Source organism: Amphiprion ocellaris, chromosome 8 (assembly GCF_022539595.1).
Source record: "Amphiprion ocellaris isolate individual 3 ecotype Okinawa chromosome 8, ASM2253959v1, whole genome shotgun sequence".
NCBI classification, from domain to species: domain Eukaryota; kingdom Metazoa; phylum Chordata; class Actinopteri; family Pomacentridae; genus Amphiprion; species Amphiprion ocellaris.
The window spans coordinates 7091307-7103979 of record NC_072773.1 but is presented as its reverse complement, the minus strand read 5'-3'; the positions used below and the strand labels follow the sequence as shown (position 1 = coordinate 7103979).

General features: G+C 39.5%; 1 protein-coding gene and 1 non-coding gene across 3 annotated transcripts in view; one reads left to right on the top strand and one right to left on the bottom strand.

Annotated features, from left to right (window-relative positions):
* Window positions 1–12673, bottom strand: part of sema3h (sema domain, immunoglobulin domain (Ig), short basic domain, secreted, (semaphorin) 3H) — a 90192-nt gene that overhangs the window by 39877 nt on the left and 37642 nt on the right. For both annotated transcript variants that reach the window (XM_023288761.3, XM_023288762.3), the window contains exons 3-8: window positions 9516–9578; window positions 8779–8898; window positions 6016–6109; window positions 4392–4511; window positions 2003–2148; window positions 260–374 (exon numbers count right to left, since the gene is read on the bottom strand). In XM_023288761.3, the coding sequence (XP_023144529.1) occupies window positions 260–374; window positions 2003–2148; window positions 4392–4511; window positions 6016–6109; window positions 8779–8898; window positions 9516–9578 (658 nt within the window). The remainder of the gene's footprint in view (window positions 1–259; window positions 375–2002; window positions 2149–4391; window positions 4512–6015; window positions 6110–8778; window positions 8899–9515; window positions 9579–12673) is intronic.
* On the top strand, window positions 3343–3415 carry trnar-ccu (transfer RNA arginine (anticodon CCU)). Its single transcript has one exon. It is a non-coding gene; the product is annotated as a tRNA-Arg (tRNA).

Here is a 12673-nt window from a genome sequence, read left to right as displayed (position 1 = left end):
TCAGTCTGCGAACTCTCCTCTATCACTCGTAAACACAGAAACACACACCGGTTGAGTTCCTAGACTCAGTTTTTAAGAATGTCAGTGTGACCGCCCCTTTGATGTGATTAGCTTTTTACTGAGCATGCAATGTGTTTGCCATTTGACGCTTGTGTGTGTGTGTGTGTGTGTGTGTGTGTGTGTGTGTGTGTGTGTGTGTGTGTGTGTGCGTGTGTGCGTGTGTGCGTGTGTGCGTGTGTGTGTGTGTGTTTGTACTCACGCAGCTGGTCGAAGTGCGTCTGCAGGCCGTCTGGTCCTGGGACTGAACAAACCATACGAGCCTTCTGGAAAGTGCTCCACTTATTCACTAAACTCCTCTGGCCTCCGATGTCATTCTGTGGCAAAAAGAAAGAGCAATAAATCACATCTATATATGTAGACCCCAGAAGACCACATTGAAGCATAAAGGTATGAATATCAGGAATAAAGCATGATAGCGTCATGTATAAAGCACATTATAAGGATTCTAAACTATAATTTTCAATCATTATGACCTAAAATTAATTCTGCTTCACACGGGGATGAAAAATGAATCAATTTCTATTCAAAATCTCAATTTGAAACAATGCAATTAATGAACTGCACAAAAAGACTGCAATTTAGAATTTATGAGCTTCAGCTATTAAATAATGAGAGCAATCCTATAACTCAGTTTTATTTATTTTGAGCAGACTGAAACCTTCAGTTGTTGTTCATGCTTGCACACTGATTTGATATTTGTGTATTACATTAGGTAATTCAGGTCTGATTCAGGATTTAAATTGTCATGTCTGGTTTTCCAAATTCACGCCACCGCAGTTTTGATGGTGGTAATACTCCACCACATGTTTTAGATCTATTAGACAGTGAATATTGCAATGAAGCATGACTTTAAAGAATTGCTTTCCAAAATAAATGGCATCAAATTAGGTACTCTCCTTAAATTGCTCAGCCCCAATTTTACAATATCTCACAACAAAGCTTTTATAAAATTGTACAGGGCTGCAATGATAGATGGTCATCACTGGTTTGGTCAGTAAAATGTCAGAAAAAGGTAAAAATAAATAATAAATAAATAAAATTCCCAGACAGCCATGTTATATTTCCTCTGCCTAAAAGCTTTTGTTTTTTGTTTGCTGAGTAAACTAATTTTACTAAAAAGTAACACTAGTTAAAGCAGAAAGCACATTTGCAAATTGGATTTTTGCAGAACAACTTGCACAAAAAAAAAAAAAATCCACATAGCTACAGATCACACATCTTACTGATCAGTTGTTGCAGTTCTAAAATGAGTAAGCTGGTTGGATTTTAAATGTTTTTCATCCATCCATCCATCCATTATCTATACACAGCTTAATCCTCATTAGGATCACGGGGGGCTGGAGTCTGTCCCAGCTGACTTAGTGTGAAGGCAGGGGAAACCCTGGACAGGTCACCAGTCTATCACAGAGCTACACATAGAGACAAACAAGCACTCTCACATTTACACCTATGGACAATTTAGAATCACCAATTAACCTCACCATGTTTTTGGACTGTGGGAGGAAGCCGGAGGAACCCCATGTATGCACAGGGAGAGCATTCAAACTCCACACAGAAAGATCGTGACGCGGATCTTCTAGCTGCAACGCTACGGTGCTAACCACCGAGCCCCAATGTTTTGCAATGTTTTTGCAACATGTGCACATGTAAGTAGCCGAAAACATTACTGTAAACATACTAACACGGCCACGCACATCTGCACATGTCCACATCTGCAGATGTACAATGTATCACACTGGAGACCCAGTGATAGTGACCAACATAAACAGTCCCCTACACACAATCTTCAGACAGTGTATCAGCCGGCCATAACATTGAGCAATACACAGTCGCTTACTTCAACACAATAGGCAGAAACGCTGACAAGCACGTATGATGGTTACACAAACTACCAGCAGGCCCATTCTGCATCATATCTGTCTCCAACAAACACACAACATACCTTGCACACGCGTGCTACTCGGGAGTAGAGCACCTTCCCAGCAGCTCCCTCGGCCTCCTGAGCACGCTCAGTGAAGAACACGTAGACCTTATCGTCTTCTGGGTTATCAGTTTCAGACAGCGGCGCTACCCGCACAAACTGGGCATCTGGAGAGGGGGAGGCACACACACAAACACACACAGAGAGAAAAAGACAGGTAAGTAAATGTGCACGTACAGCAATGCAGTCCACCTACGCTGATATGCACGTAAAATGCATGTGAGAGTTTACAAGGAGTAGAGATAGAGCAAAAGGGCGATGCAGGTACAATTGAGTTTACAAAGAGCAGAGAGAGTCAGCATGTATCTTGTTGTTATCAGCTGCAGACGTGGACACAACGGTCTGATAAAACACCAACCGGGTGAGCAGGAGATCATTTTTCAGATGCTGATTTGCAGTGAAAAATGTTCTTCAGTTTACAAAGTGAGGAGTAAAGAAGAAGATGGCCAACATACTAAAGTCTAACTGGCTGACGTCAAAGACACCTTTCAGGAAGCAGAACCAAAATACACTGCTCCAAAAAATTAAGGGAACACTTAATCATCACAGTATAACACCATTTCAGCTCAACTTCTGGGATATTGATTTGTCCAGTTAGGAAGTGATTGTGAATCCCCCCTCAGAGGGGTTAACTGCGGCTTCCACTGTCTATTCTTATGTCTTTTTGTTCTCACTACACAAAACACAGCATATATCAATGATTTAAGGCCAACGGTCAACTTTTCTGAGATAAAGTAGAAGTTAAACGTCCCATTTCTGTTATTGTGGTTAGAAAACAGTTAAATTTAGCCACAAAAATTTTCTAAGCTGTTCAACTCAAGGCAAATTTTCAAGTTAATCCACCTCCAGGTCAGGTGTGGCTTTAAAGGACAATGATCAGATATAGTGTGATCAGCGCACAGACATTCTTTCGACCAGTGACGATAAAAGTCCAACTTAAAATGCAGCTTTATTCAAATGACATGATGCCACAGACAACAAGAGGAAAATGAAAATGAATTGTTAGCCTTTTGGATGCTGGGCTCAGTTACGGTCATAGCCAGTCACTTACACAATTCCACCATTTGTCCTCTAAGAAGTAGTTTTACAACAGCCTGGATTAACAAAAACTCTTCCACATGTGTCCAACAACACGATCATGTCCACAAAAATCTTTGCCAACTTCACCAAGCTGTTCAGACAGAGTGGGACAACATTTGGCAAACAGCATCAACAACATCATTAACTTTATGGGATGCATATATGTGGTACTACACAATACAAATGGCAGACAATGGTGTCACTAGAGACATAGGGCTGAAACCCCAGTGGCCTAATGGATAAGGCAGTGGCCTCCTGAGCCAGGGATTGTGGGTTCGAGTCCCATCTGGGGTGTATATTGGTTTTGAGCCCAGATATTAGAAGGTTGGAAGTTATCTGGTTGCCCTTGAGACATTTCTGTTTCTTGCAGAATGGCTTTAGAAGTTTAGCATCACAGGTACATCAAGTTTGCACCAGACTACTGATTTTATAACCACAATTTTGACAAAATTATCATGCACTTGAATTAAAAGCAATGTCTGTGAATGGTATACAAGAAAGCAAATAACCATACTTCTCACAAAGTCAGTTTGTTTCTTCCATAAGGCACTGGCCTCCTAAGCTAAGGATTATGGATTTGAGTCCCATTTGGGGTATTTGACAGCAGAGACAGCTGTAATCTGTCCATGACAACCCATTTTTTGAGTGTATTTAACCCTTCATACATGGAAAAAAAGCAAGTTTTTGCAAGTCTCTCCCGGGAAGCTAAATACAGACTTTCTGGAATTCCAAGCCAGAGGTTGAGCCCCATATTGGCTCGGTGATGCAGCAAAACTTATAACCCAGAGATATTAACTTCCTTTTTACAAAAGACATAACAACCCTGTCCTTGTTCTGTTGGAAATTAAATTCTATTTGTCGTAAAAAAAAAAACAAAAAAAAAAACAACAAAATAACAACAACAAAAAAACAGGATAGCAGGGACAAATCTTCCTTGAGATGCAACAGTGTTTTTTTGTCACAGAGACGAACAGATTAATAAAAATACTGTATATTTGAAAATTGTTCGGTTGCTCAAAGTAGAATTTAATTAAAAAAATAGATGCTGCGTTTATGTTTATGTTCAGTATAGAAGTAGCATATGAAGAGAACACATTGTATCCAGAAGCTGTCAAAATGAGATTAATTTTGACGTTTTAATCTCAACATCTCACAAATACATTATTGCAAGAAGGCACAGTTTAGAGCTGTTCCACTTAAATTGAGACTACAAGGTGGAGTTGTTTTTGTACTTTTTCTTTGTTTTCTAACAGTTTTTTTCCCCTCTTACCTTGCAGCCAGGTGGAATCGTACTGCTCTGTGCGAATGACGTGACGGCTGCCAAGACTACGGAAGAAACCCGAGTCCCGACTCATGAAGTCCGAGGTGATGCCGGTGTACAGCTCTCCGTCTACACAGAACACACAAGATTAACACCTTCTCACAACTGTTCAACCAAAGATATCTGATGAACTTTTCATAAATCATGGTGCTCTTATTTAAAACGTGCAACTACTGCAACCAAAAATGTCTAAAAACGTCAGTAATCACATGCAGCTACCATACTGTTGTGTGGTTTTCTGACCAAAAACATCACAATAAACAGAATTTAAATAAAGTTAACGTCATTGGTGTGTTTCTGCAAAGAAAACAACAATAACAAGCTCGTATGCAGTCTGGGTGTTTGTCTGATTTCAGGACTGATTAGACACATTCAGATTCCTTTCCACCCACAGGTTGACTTTTGCTCATGAAACCTGAAATTCATAATAATCTACACATCGCCAAAACCTTGTAGATGTGTTCTAGATGCTTGATACAGCCGTGAGTTATTGTGGTGTTTATCTTTTTCGGTTTTTGCAAGCAAATTTACATTTGTCAGTTCCTTCCTACAAACCATCCAGCCTCTGAACTCCAATCATCGCAGCGCCTGTTAAAAATGCTGCAAAACTGTCACTCGGTGGCAGCTGTTGGTTGTGATGTGAGTGGCTTGTCCACGTGGCTCTTTGGCCGTGTTCCAATACCCTTATTTCCATACTATATAGTATGCCAGAAAAAGATTCTGTTTGTCACTAGCATGCTAAAAATACCAACATGTCCTATGAAATGTGGTCAGACTTTGCAGTATGTAAGGCAGCATGTTTATCTGGTCCTCTTGACCCTCAGATGACAGCTCATTTCATACTACTGACTGCCACAGTCACAGTTTCAGGTCCAATATTAAGACAAAGTGGTATCTCCCAGTTACATGGATACTGCATGTAACACTTTGCGAGTGTCGCCGTACTACACACTTTTGAAATGCAGTTTGTGGCCTGAGAGTTGTTTTTATGCTCTTTTAGCACACACTAGACTGTGATTGCTTTACTACTGATTACTGTACATGCACATGAATGGTAAAGCTCCATTCGCGGAGGTTTCAGCTAGCACCTTCTCAAGAATTACTGAGCAACTACGTGACGTTTCTGAGAATTCAAATGCAAAAACTAAGAAGACCCCTCTAGGTCAATATCTTTATTTAGAGGACTTTGGTTGATATTTTATTTTGTAAGTTTAAGTAATTGTTAGACACAAGGTTCCTCTTTGTAACTTTTGTTCAAAGCACGGTTTTGATTTTATGTTATTATGTTAATGTAGGATAGGTAAATGTGGTGCAACTTGTAGTTAAATGTCCTATTTTATTTATATTCAATTCTTTCTTGAGTAGCATCCGCCACCATCAGATCCTTCTTTTTGTTTCATTTATGTTAACCCAACAACCTACTTTAATAAAACCACAGTCAACGTTTGGTAAAATTGCGACCACCTGGTTTTATTTGCTACTTCCCTTTCCCATAGCGAGCCAGGTCATAATAACAGTCCTGTGCTAATTTATAATTCATATGTTATTTGAGTTGTGGTTCGAGGAAACTTACCAACGATGGAGGAGGCTGTTTTCTGGAAGGGATCGTAGGGGCATTTCCCTTTTCCACACTCTGTCTGGCTGTAGGAGAGAGTCTGGTGTTCAGACTGGTGTTAAGAAAAAAGAGAGAAAATGGACAAAATCACACAGGTGAGAAAGTTGTCAGGCTATCTATGTATGCACTAATACAATCAAATGAGCAGAAAAAGACTAAACGCTGCTGCCACACACACATGCCACACAGTAAGCAGCTAAGTTGAGGGTAATCGGGCTAAGTGGAGGGATTTGAAAATGTGTGAAGCGCATCTTAAAGCAGTCAGCACCACCAGCTCCTCTAAGAACCACGTCTGAACCTCTGCTCTGATCTCCTTTCATGGGATTAGCTGGTCTCTGACACAAAAACCCACCACACACATGCACATTTATATTTCACATCGTTGCAAGGACACTTATGCCATTATGAATTCCATAAGCACGCCAAATGCTCAATCCAAATTCAAACCAAAACCTAACTCTAACCTGAAAAGTGAAACCAAATCTTAAAACTTCTGTCATTAAGTCTCCTCAATTTCCAGAAATGCTCTCAATCCTAATATCTGAAGCTTAAAGTGGGCCTCACTAAGACAGGCTGCTGAGGAACACATGCAACTTCAAAAACCACAAATGCAGGAATGCGCATAACAGCGCTCATGTAAAACCCCTTCAAGTCTTTCATTCCACATAACTGGCAGATGCTTGAACCTCATACACAAACACACACAGATGTTCAGAACTGAGGAAATGTAGAACCAGCAACCTACTTATGACAAAAATATAACCCACATGTGTCTAAATGATGAAGAATTATGGACTAATCAGAGTGAAAGTGGGCTCTAGAGTTGTATTTACTGTGTAGCTGAGATAAAAATGCCGAATAATAAACTGGTGGCCACCACAGTGAGCCTCAATGACAAAAGAAAAACTGTATATATTACAGACAGATGGCACAGGCTGAACCCTGGTGGATATTTGGGCATAGGGGCAGACACCACACACGATATTTCAGCTGCCCGAAGGCTTGTGTATAGGGGCAGGGACACACGGCACGGTGGGTGGTAGGATCGCTTGTTTCACGATGTAGTGTAGTCAGTTTTATCAATTTTTATATTTACATTTTATATATATTGTACTGAATTTATTGCATGTACATGCAAGCTATCTGAATAAGGAAGCTGCAGCTGTTTGTAATCATTTTCCACATAATCTACATCCAGTGGGAAATCTTTTTAATCTTAGCACCTTGTTGTTTTATCAGAGGGGCTATAGTCTTATTTATACTACAATGAACATAATTTCCTTCAAATATTCACTGTTGAGTATAGATTGAATGGCAATTAAGTTAATCTAAGTCTGATGGACTTTGAAGTTTGTATTGCTTTATGAGGTGTATTTATTGCTCTGTAGTTGTTTTCCTTTCTGTACCTGTGCAGGGACAACAGATGCAAATTAGCTGCTAGCTCTCTCCAAACAAAGTATGTCCATACTTGTGAAAGTAAAATGGTGTGGAAAAAAGTAATTTCTAACAGAGGGACAACTTTTGTAGCTTGCAAAACAGCCACATAAAGTAACAAGAAAAGTATGAATAAATGTGGTACTTTTCTTCTGATGAACAACACTGTAGAATCAATCTTGAAAAGATAATTTTACTAAAAACATAATTGAACAAGGATATTTCAATGACCTCTTTGTTGAAGTTTGTGTTCTTCACACAGGCACATGTACATTGGTGGTTCCAAATATTGGTTATTGGTTTAGCTGATTATAAATAAACATCATATCCGTCTACCATTTATTACATAATTAATAAATAATACATTTCTTCCATAACTATGCAAACACCAGAATCATTTTTATTTGAAAGGAACAGATTGACTTTGTGAGAAATATGTTGTTTGCTTTCTTGAATAGCATTCACAAATGCTGCTTCTAATTGAAGTGTATGGCGAGTTTCTCAAAACTGTGGTTATAAAATCTGTAGATTGGTGCAAACTTGATGTATCTGTGATGCAAAACTTCTAAAGAAGTTCTGCGAGAAACCAAAATGTCTCAAGAGCAACATCTGAACTGAAAAACCAGTATACACCACAGATAGGACTCAGACCAACAATCCCTGGATTAGAAGGCCAGCACCTTATCCATCAGGCCACTGGGGTTTCTGTAGCAGGACTGTTGAGTGACAGTTTTGGCCAATATCTGCTTGGGGCCCACAGGCAACCCAGTTTTTGACATATAAATACAAATGATGCATGTAGCCAAAGACATGGCCGGTCCAACAATGTCATAACGAACAAGAAAAGCACTCAGAGAGCGCAGTACACCGTCAAGGCTGCTCAGGAGTCGTATGATTTCTGACGGATGAAATCTTTAAAAAATTAGTGGTCCGCAGCGGTGCATTTGTAGTAGGATCACAATCACGTGATCATCAGCATCCGGCTGATGTAGTGTTCACTTGTCATAGTTACAGTGACGCCATGCCGCTATCTCACAATGTTATAGAATTCTTTAAAAAATACTTGAATTCAAACTATAAACCACATCAGTGTCAAAATCTAATCATTTGGTCCTTGTGTCATTTCTGACTTTCCCTGAAAAATTCATCCAAATCCGTTAGTCCGTAATGTTGCAAACAGACAAACCAACGCTGGTCATCACATAGCTCCGCTGCATTCCTTGGCAGAGTAATTATCTGGTTGCATATACGGTATTTGTGTGTGTGTGTGAGTCTACTAATTACTACCTGATGGAAGATGCTGGTGGCGATGAAAGCACAGCGAGGGTTGAAGGCTCCAGTTCCACAGACATACAGGTGAGTCTGATTAAAAGGCTGCAGGACTCGCAGGAAATTTGCACACTCCAGCTGTGATAGAGAAAGACAAAAAGAGGAAAACAATGGATACACAATGTTTTGCATTACTGCCTTATTAAAGGAGTGGCGAATTTATATTAACTAACTGAATTTCTTTCACCTGGTACCAATGCTGGGAAAGCAAACACAAGAGGAGAAAAGCTAAATTTCATGGCAATGATGATCAAGAACATGACCCACATGTTCTATTAGTTAGTAAAAAGAGAAATTATTTTTTACGTGCAACAGATAGAAGGCTCCACACTGAGTATAAACCTGATCCGCTGGCTCACCAACTGTCCATGTACTTTGTTTTTGTCAGAATAAATCTCCCAAGCTTGAATCTTGATATCGCTGCCAGCATCAGTCAGGCTTGTTTGTTTACGGTTCCCAAATGAATCAGATTCATTCAGCTTTAGTTCCGCTGCAGATTGTAATCTATCATGCAACTGTCTTGCTTTATTGTCGAAGACAGTTCTTGTATCACATTGCGGTGTGCAGGGATAAAACCAACAGCGTTTGTAGGATTCTGTCCATTCTGTTGCTCTAGTAGCTGTTGTGTGACTTGTTGCTGTCTTTATGCAATCTATTGTGTTTGTGTGTTTATCTGTGCACAAGCGTCGAGTCACCTCTGGATCCTTCCCAGCCATGAGGCATTCTTGGACCCGGTCCGGACTTGCTGGCCAGTAGAGCTACAGAAAACACAAGCGGGAGAAACAACAGATTTATAACATGTTTTTATTGCTCACCCCACATTTCCGATAGAAGGGTTTAGGCATTGGCAGGTGCTGTACGAGAAAGCAGTGACTAATGTAGATGATAAAAAGCAAGAGGAAGATTTTTATGCATTTTTCTCTGTAAACAGACAGAATGAAAACCAACTGGCAGCACCACTGAGGCCTGATGATGGGCCAAACTATTAGAGCAGCAGTTTTAGTGGCTACCTGCTATTAATTCTTGTAGAATCTGACTGGACCCACAGAGTGAAAGACAACATTACATGTCCACGGAAATGCAGCTATTGTCATTACTATAACGCTCCATCTGTCTTTTGCTTCTGCCACATTTTCACTCACCGTGGATTCATTTTTCACTGCAACATAAAGTCCTGCACCTCTATTGAAACAGAACAACTATGACTATAAGTAGAGAGAACTCAGATCTTTTGTGAAGCACATGAAGTTAGAATGCTACTTAAATAAGAAAAATAGAAAAATGCAAGTTGAATATCTTTAATTACATGACCGTTCAAATCTTTGGGGTCACCCAGACAATCTCATGTTTTCCATGGAAACTCACACTTTTATTCATGTGCTAACATAACTGCACAAGGGTTTTCTAATCATCAATAAGCCTTTCAACACCATTAGCTAACATGATGTAGCATTAGAGCACAGAAGTGATGGTTGCTGGAAATGGGCCTCTGTACCCCTATGGAGATATTCCATTAAAAATCAACCATTTCCAGCTAGATTAGTAATTTATCATATCAGCAATGTCTAGACTGTATTTCTGATTCATTTAATGTTATCTTGATTTTAAAAAACTACATTTCTTTCAAAAATAAGGACATTTCTAAGTGATCCCAAACTTTTGAACAGGAGTGTATGTATTTCACAGATATGTAAAAACCCAGAATCAACATGTAAAATGTTTTTCCAACTGCCCACAGGTGTTACTGATACAGGAAAAATGGTAACTCTACATTCTGTTGATATTTTACTGTGTCAACACAGCCTGCAGTTCAACCCATGTTGAGCCGAAAGTTTTTGTCAGGTGATTGTTAGTCACAAGTGCCTACAAGTGTTAGCAATATGGGGGAAAATGAAGACTCTCCAAGCTGCAAATATTGTACGACTGACATTTTTAATTAGTTGCCATACTTGTCTCCTATCTGCTCTGTGCAAACACATCCTGCAGTTCAACCTAGTTCTACCATGAAGGGAATGGATTTTTGTCGTGACTATTTGTAGAAGCCGATTCAGTCGCAGTTTCTTTGTTGCTCTGATGAGTGTAGAATTGGATCTAGTTGTGCAAATGTTCATTTTCTGTCCAAATTCCTGAACTAAGACATGTGGAAAAAGTAATTTTGTTGAAACGTCAATTTTCAGCTTAGATTTGGTTAAGTTTTCCAACAGAATGACACGTCATGGATGAGTAGTTCAAGGACCGCCGGAGAGTTGAAAATTCTGCAAGTACTTTCTCTTTTTCTGATAAATACTGTAATTTTGGCAGTTTTTTGAAGACAGCATGACTAAATACTAAATAGTACTTTTTATTTTATTTGACCAACTATTGTTGACAGTAATAAGTCTTTTTTTTGTCTTGGAGACTCAGTGGTTACAATGTTATTTAATCCTGCTCAATTGAGAACATCACTGAAGAGGATCCAGATTGACTCCACATCTGCCCTTATATTGTGATTAGGTTTGGTCTGGTATCTATTTATCTTGACAGGTCTAAAGATAGACTTTTTCCATACTATGTGGACAGAACACTGCTCAAAGATGAACAGTTTGCTCATACAGAAGCTGACATACATGCTTCAGTTCTGTTTTTGACAGCAGTCAGCCCACAGGCAACTTTATTATCCTTTTAATATTCTTGTGGGCTCTATTAATCATTGTTATTAATCCCGAAGAACCAAACCAATGACACTGTTCCAAACTACAATTTTTCCAACCGCCGTAATGGCTAAATGACACATGTTGCAAGCAAAGTGGAGGTGGTCCAACTATGGCTGGAAAACTTAACAGATGTGTGATCTGTAAATTTTTGAAACAGACTAGAGGCAGGGAATTACCAAAGGCCAGTGTTTCTTTTATTTTTTAAATCTGTTTGAACCACCAAGACTGATCAAAAAACACAGCTCGTTTTAGAATCGATTCGAATGCTTCGGGTTTGTTTAGGTTTGGTTGGGTGGAGTTTTTCAAACACATGAGCTCATTCTGGATTCAGGTAAGACAATTGCCTACAAAAATGAACAAACTGGATGACTTCACCATTAGATCAATATCTGAAAAAACTGACCAACAGAACAGCATAATGGAGCTAATGCAATAATCTCACATTTGTTGATTCCACCACATTAAACTGAATTGTTTGTCTGCATGCAAACTTAATCAAAGTATAAATAAAACTCCAAAATGGGGTTTGTACCGCTGCTACTTTTATGTGAAGCCAATAAGGGAGGACAAACCAGAGGAACAGATAATGTATGACAAAAAACAAAGAGAGATGAGGCTTCGTGTCAAATGACAGCTACATGACTAATCTGAATATTTCTCGGAGTTAGTAATTCCCGCAGAGAGAAGAACAATGAGGCAGAGATGGAATCGATAAGAGAATGTCCTCGCTTGTCACTATAAACCACATGAACTGCACATTGTGCTTCAACTTGAAGCACCTCAGCTGTTAAAGGGACCTTTAATAATGAAATATGTGCAAAACCTCATCTGAATATTGTTTCAATCTAGAAAATGGGACACCAGCTCGTGGAAGGTGACTAATGGCGGTTTCAGGAAACAATTGTTGGATGTCCAGTAATCGTTCCCTGATGCTGCTGCTGTTCCCGCAGATCCCAGCGCAGAGCCGAGATGATCCGAAAAGATTAGAGACCAAGGCCCCCCGACCTTATCTCCAAATACCACACGCTGACAGGAACACGGACCACCACTAACGGCGTCTCACCAGGTAAAGACTGAGGTTAATGTGAGTTTATGCTTCTGTGAGAATCATGCTGGTTGTCAGTTTATTCAAGGAGAATGTGGGTCAATAAATCACAGAA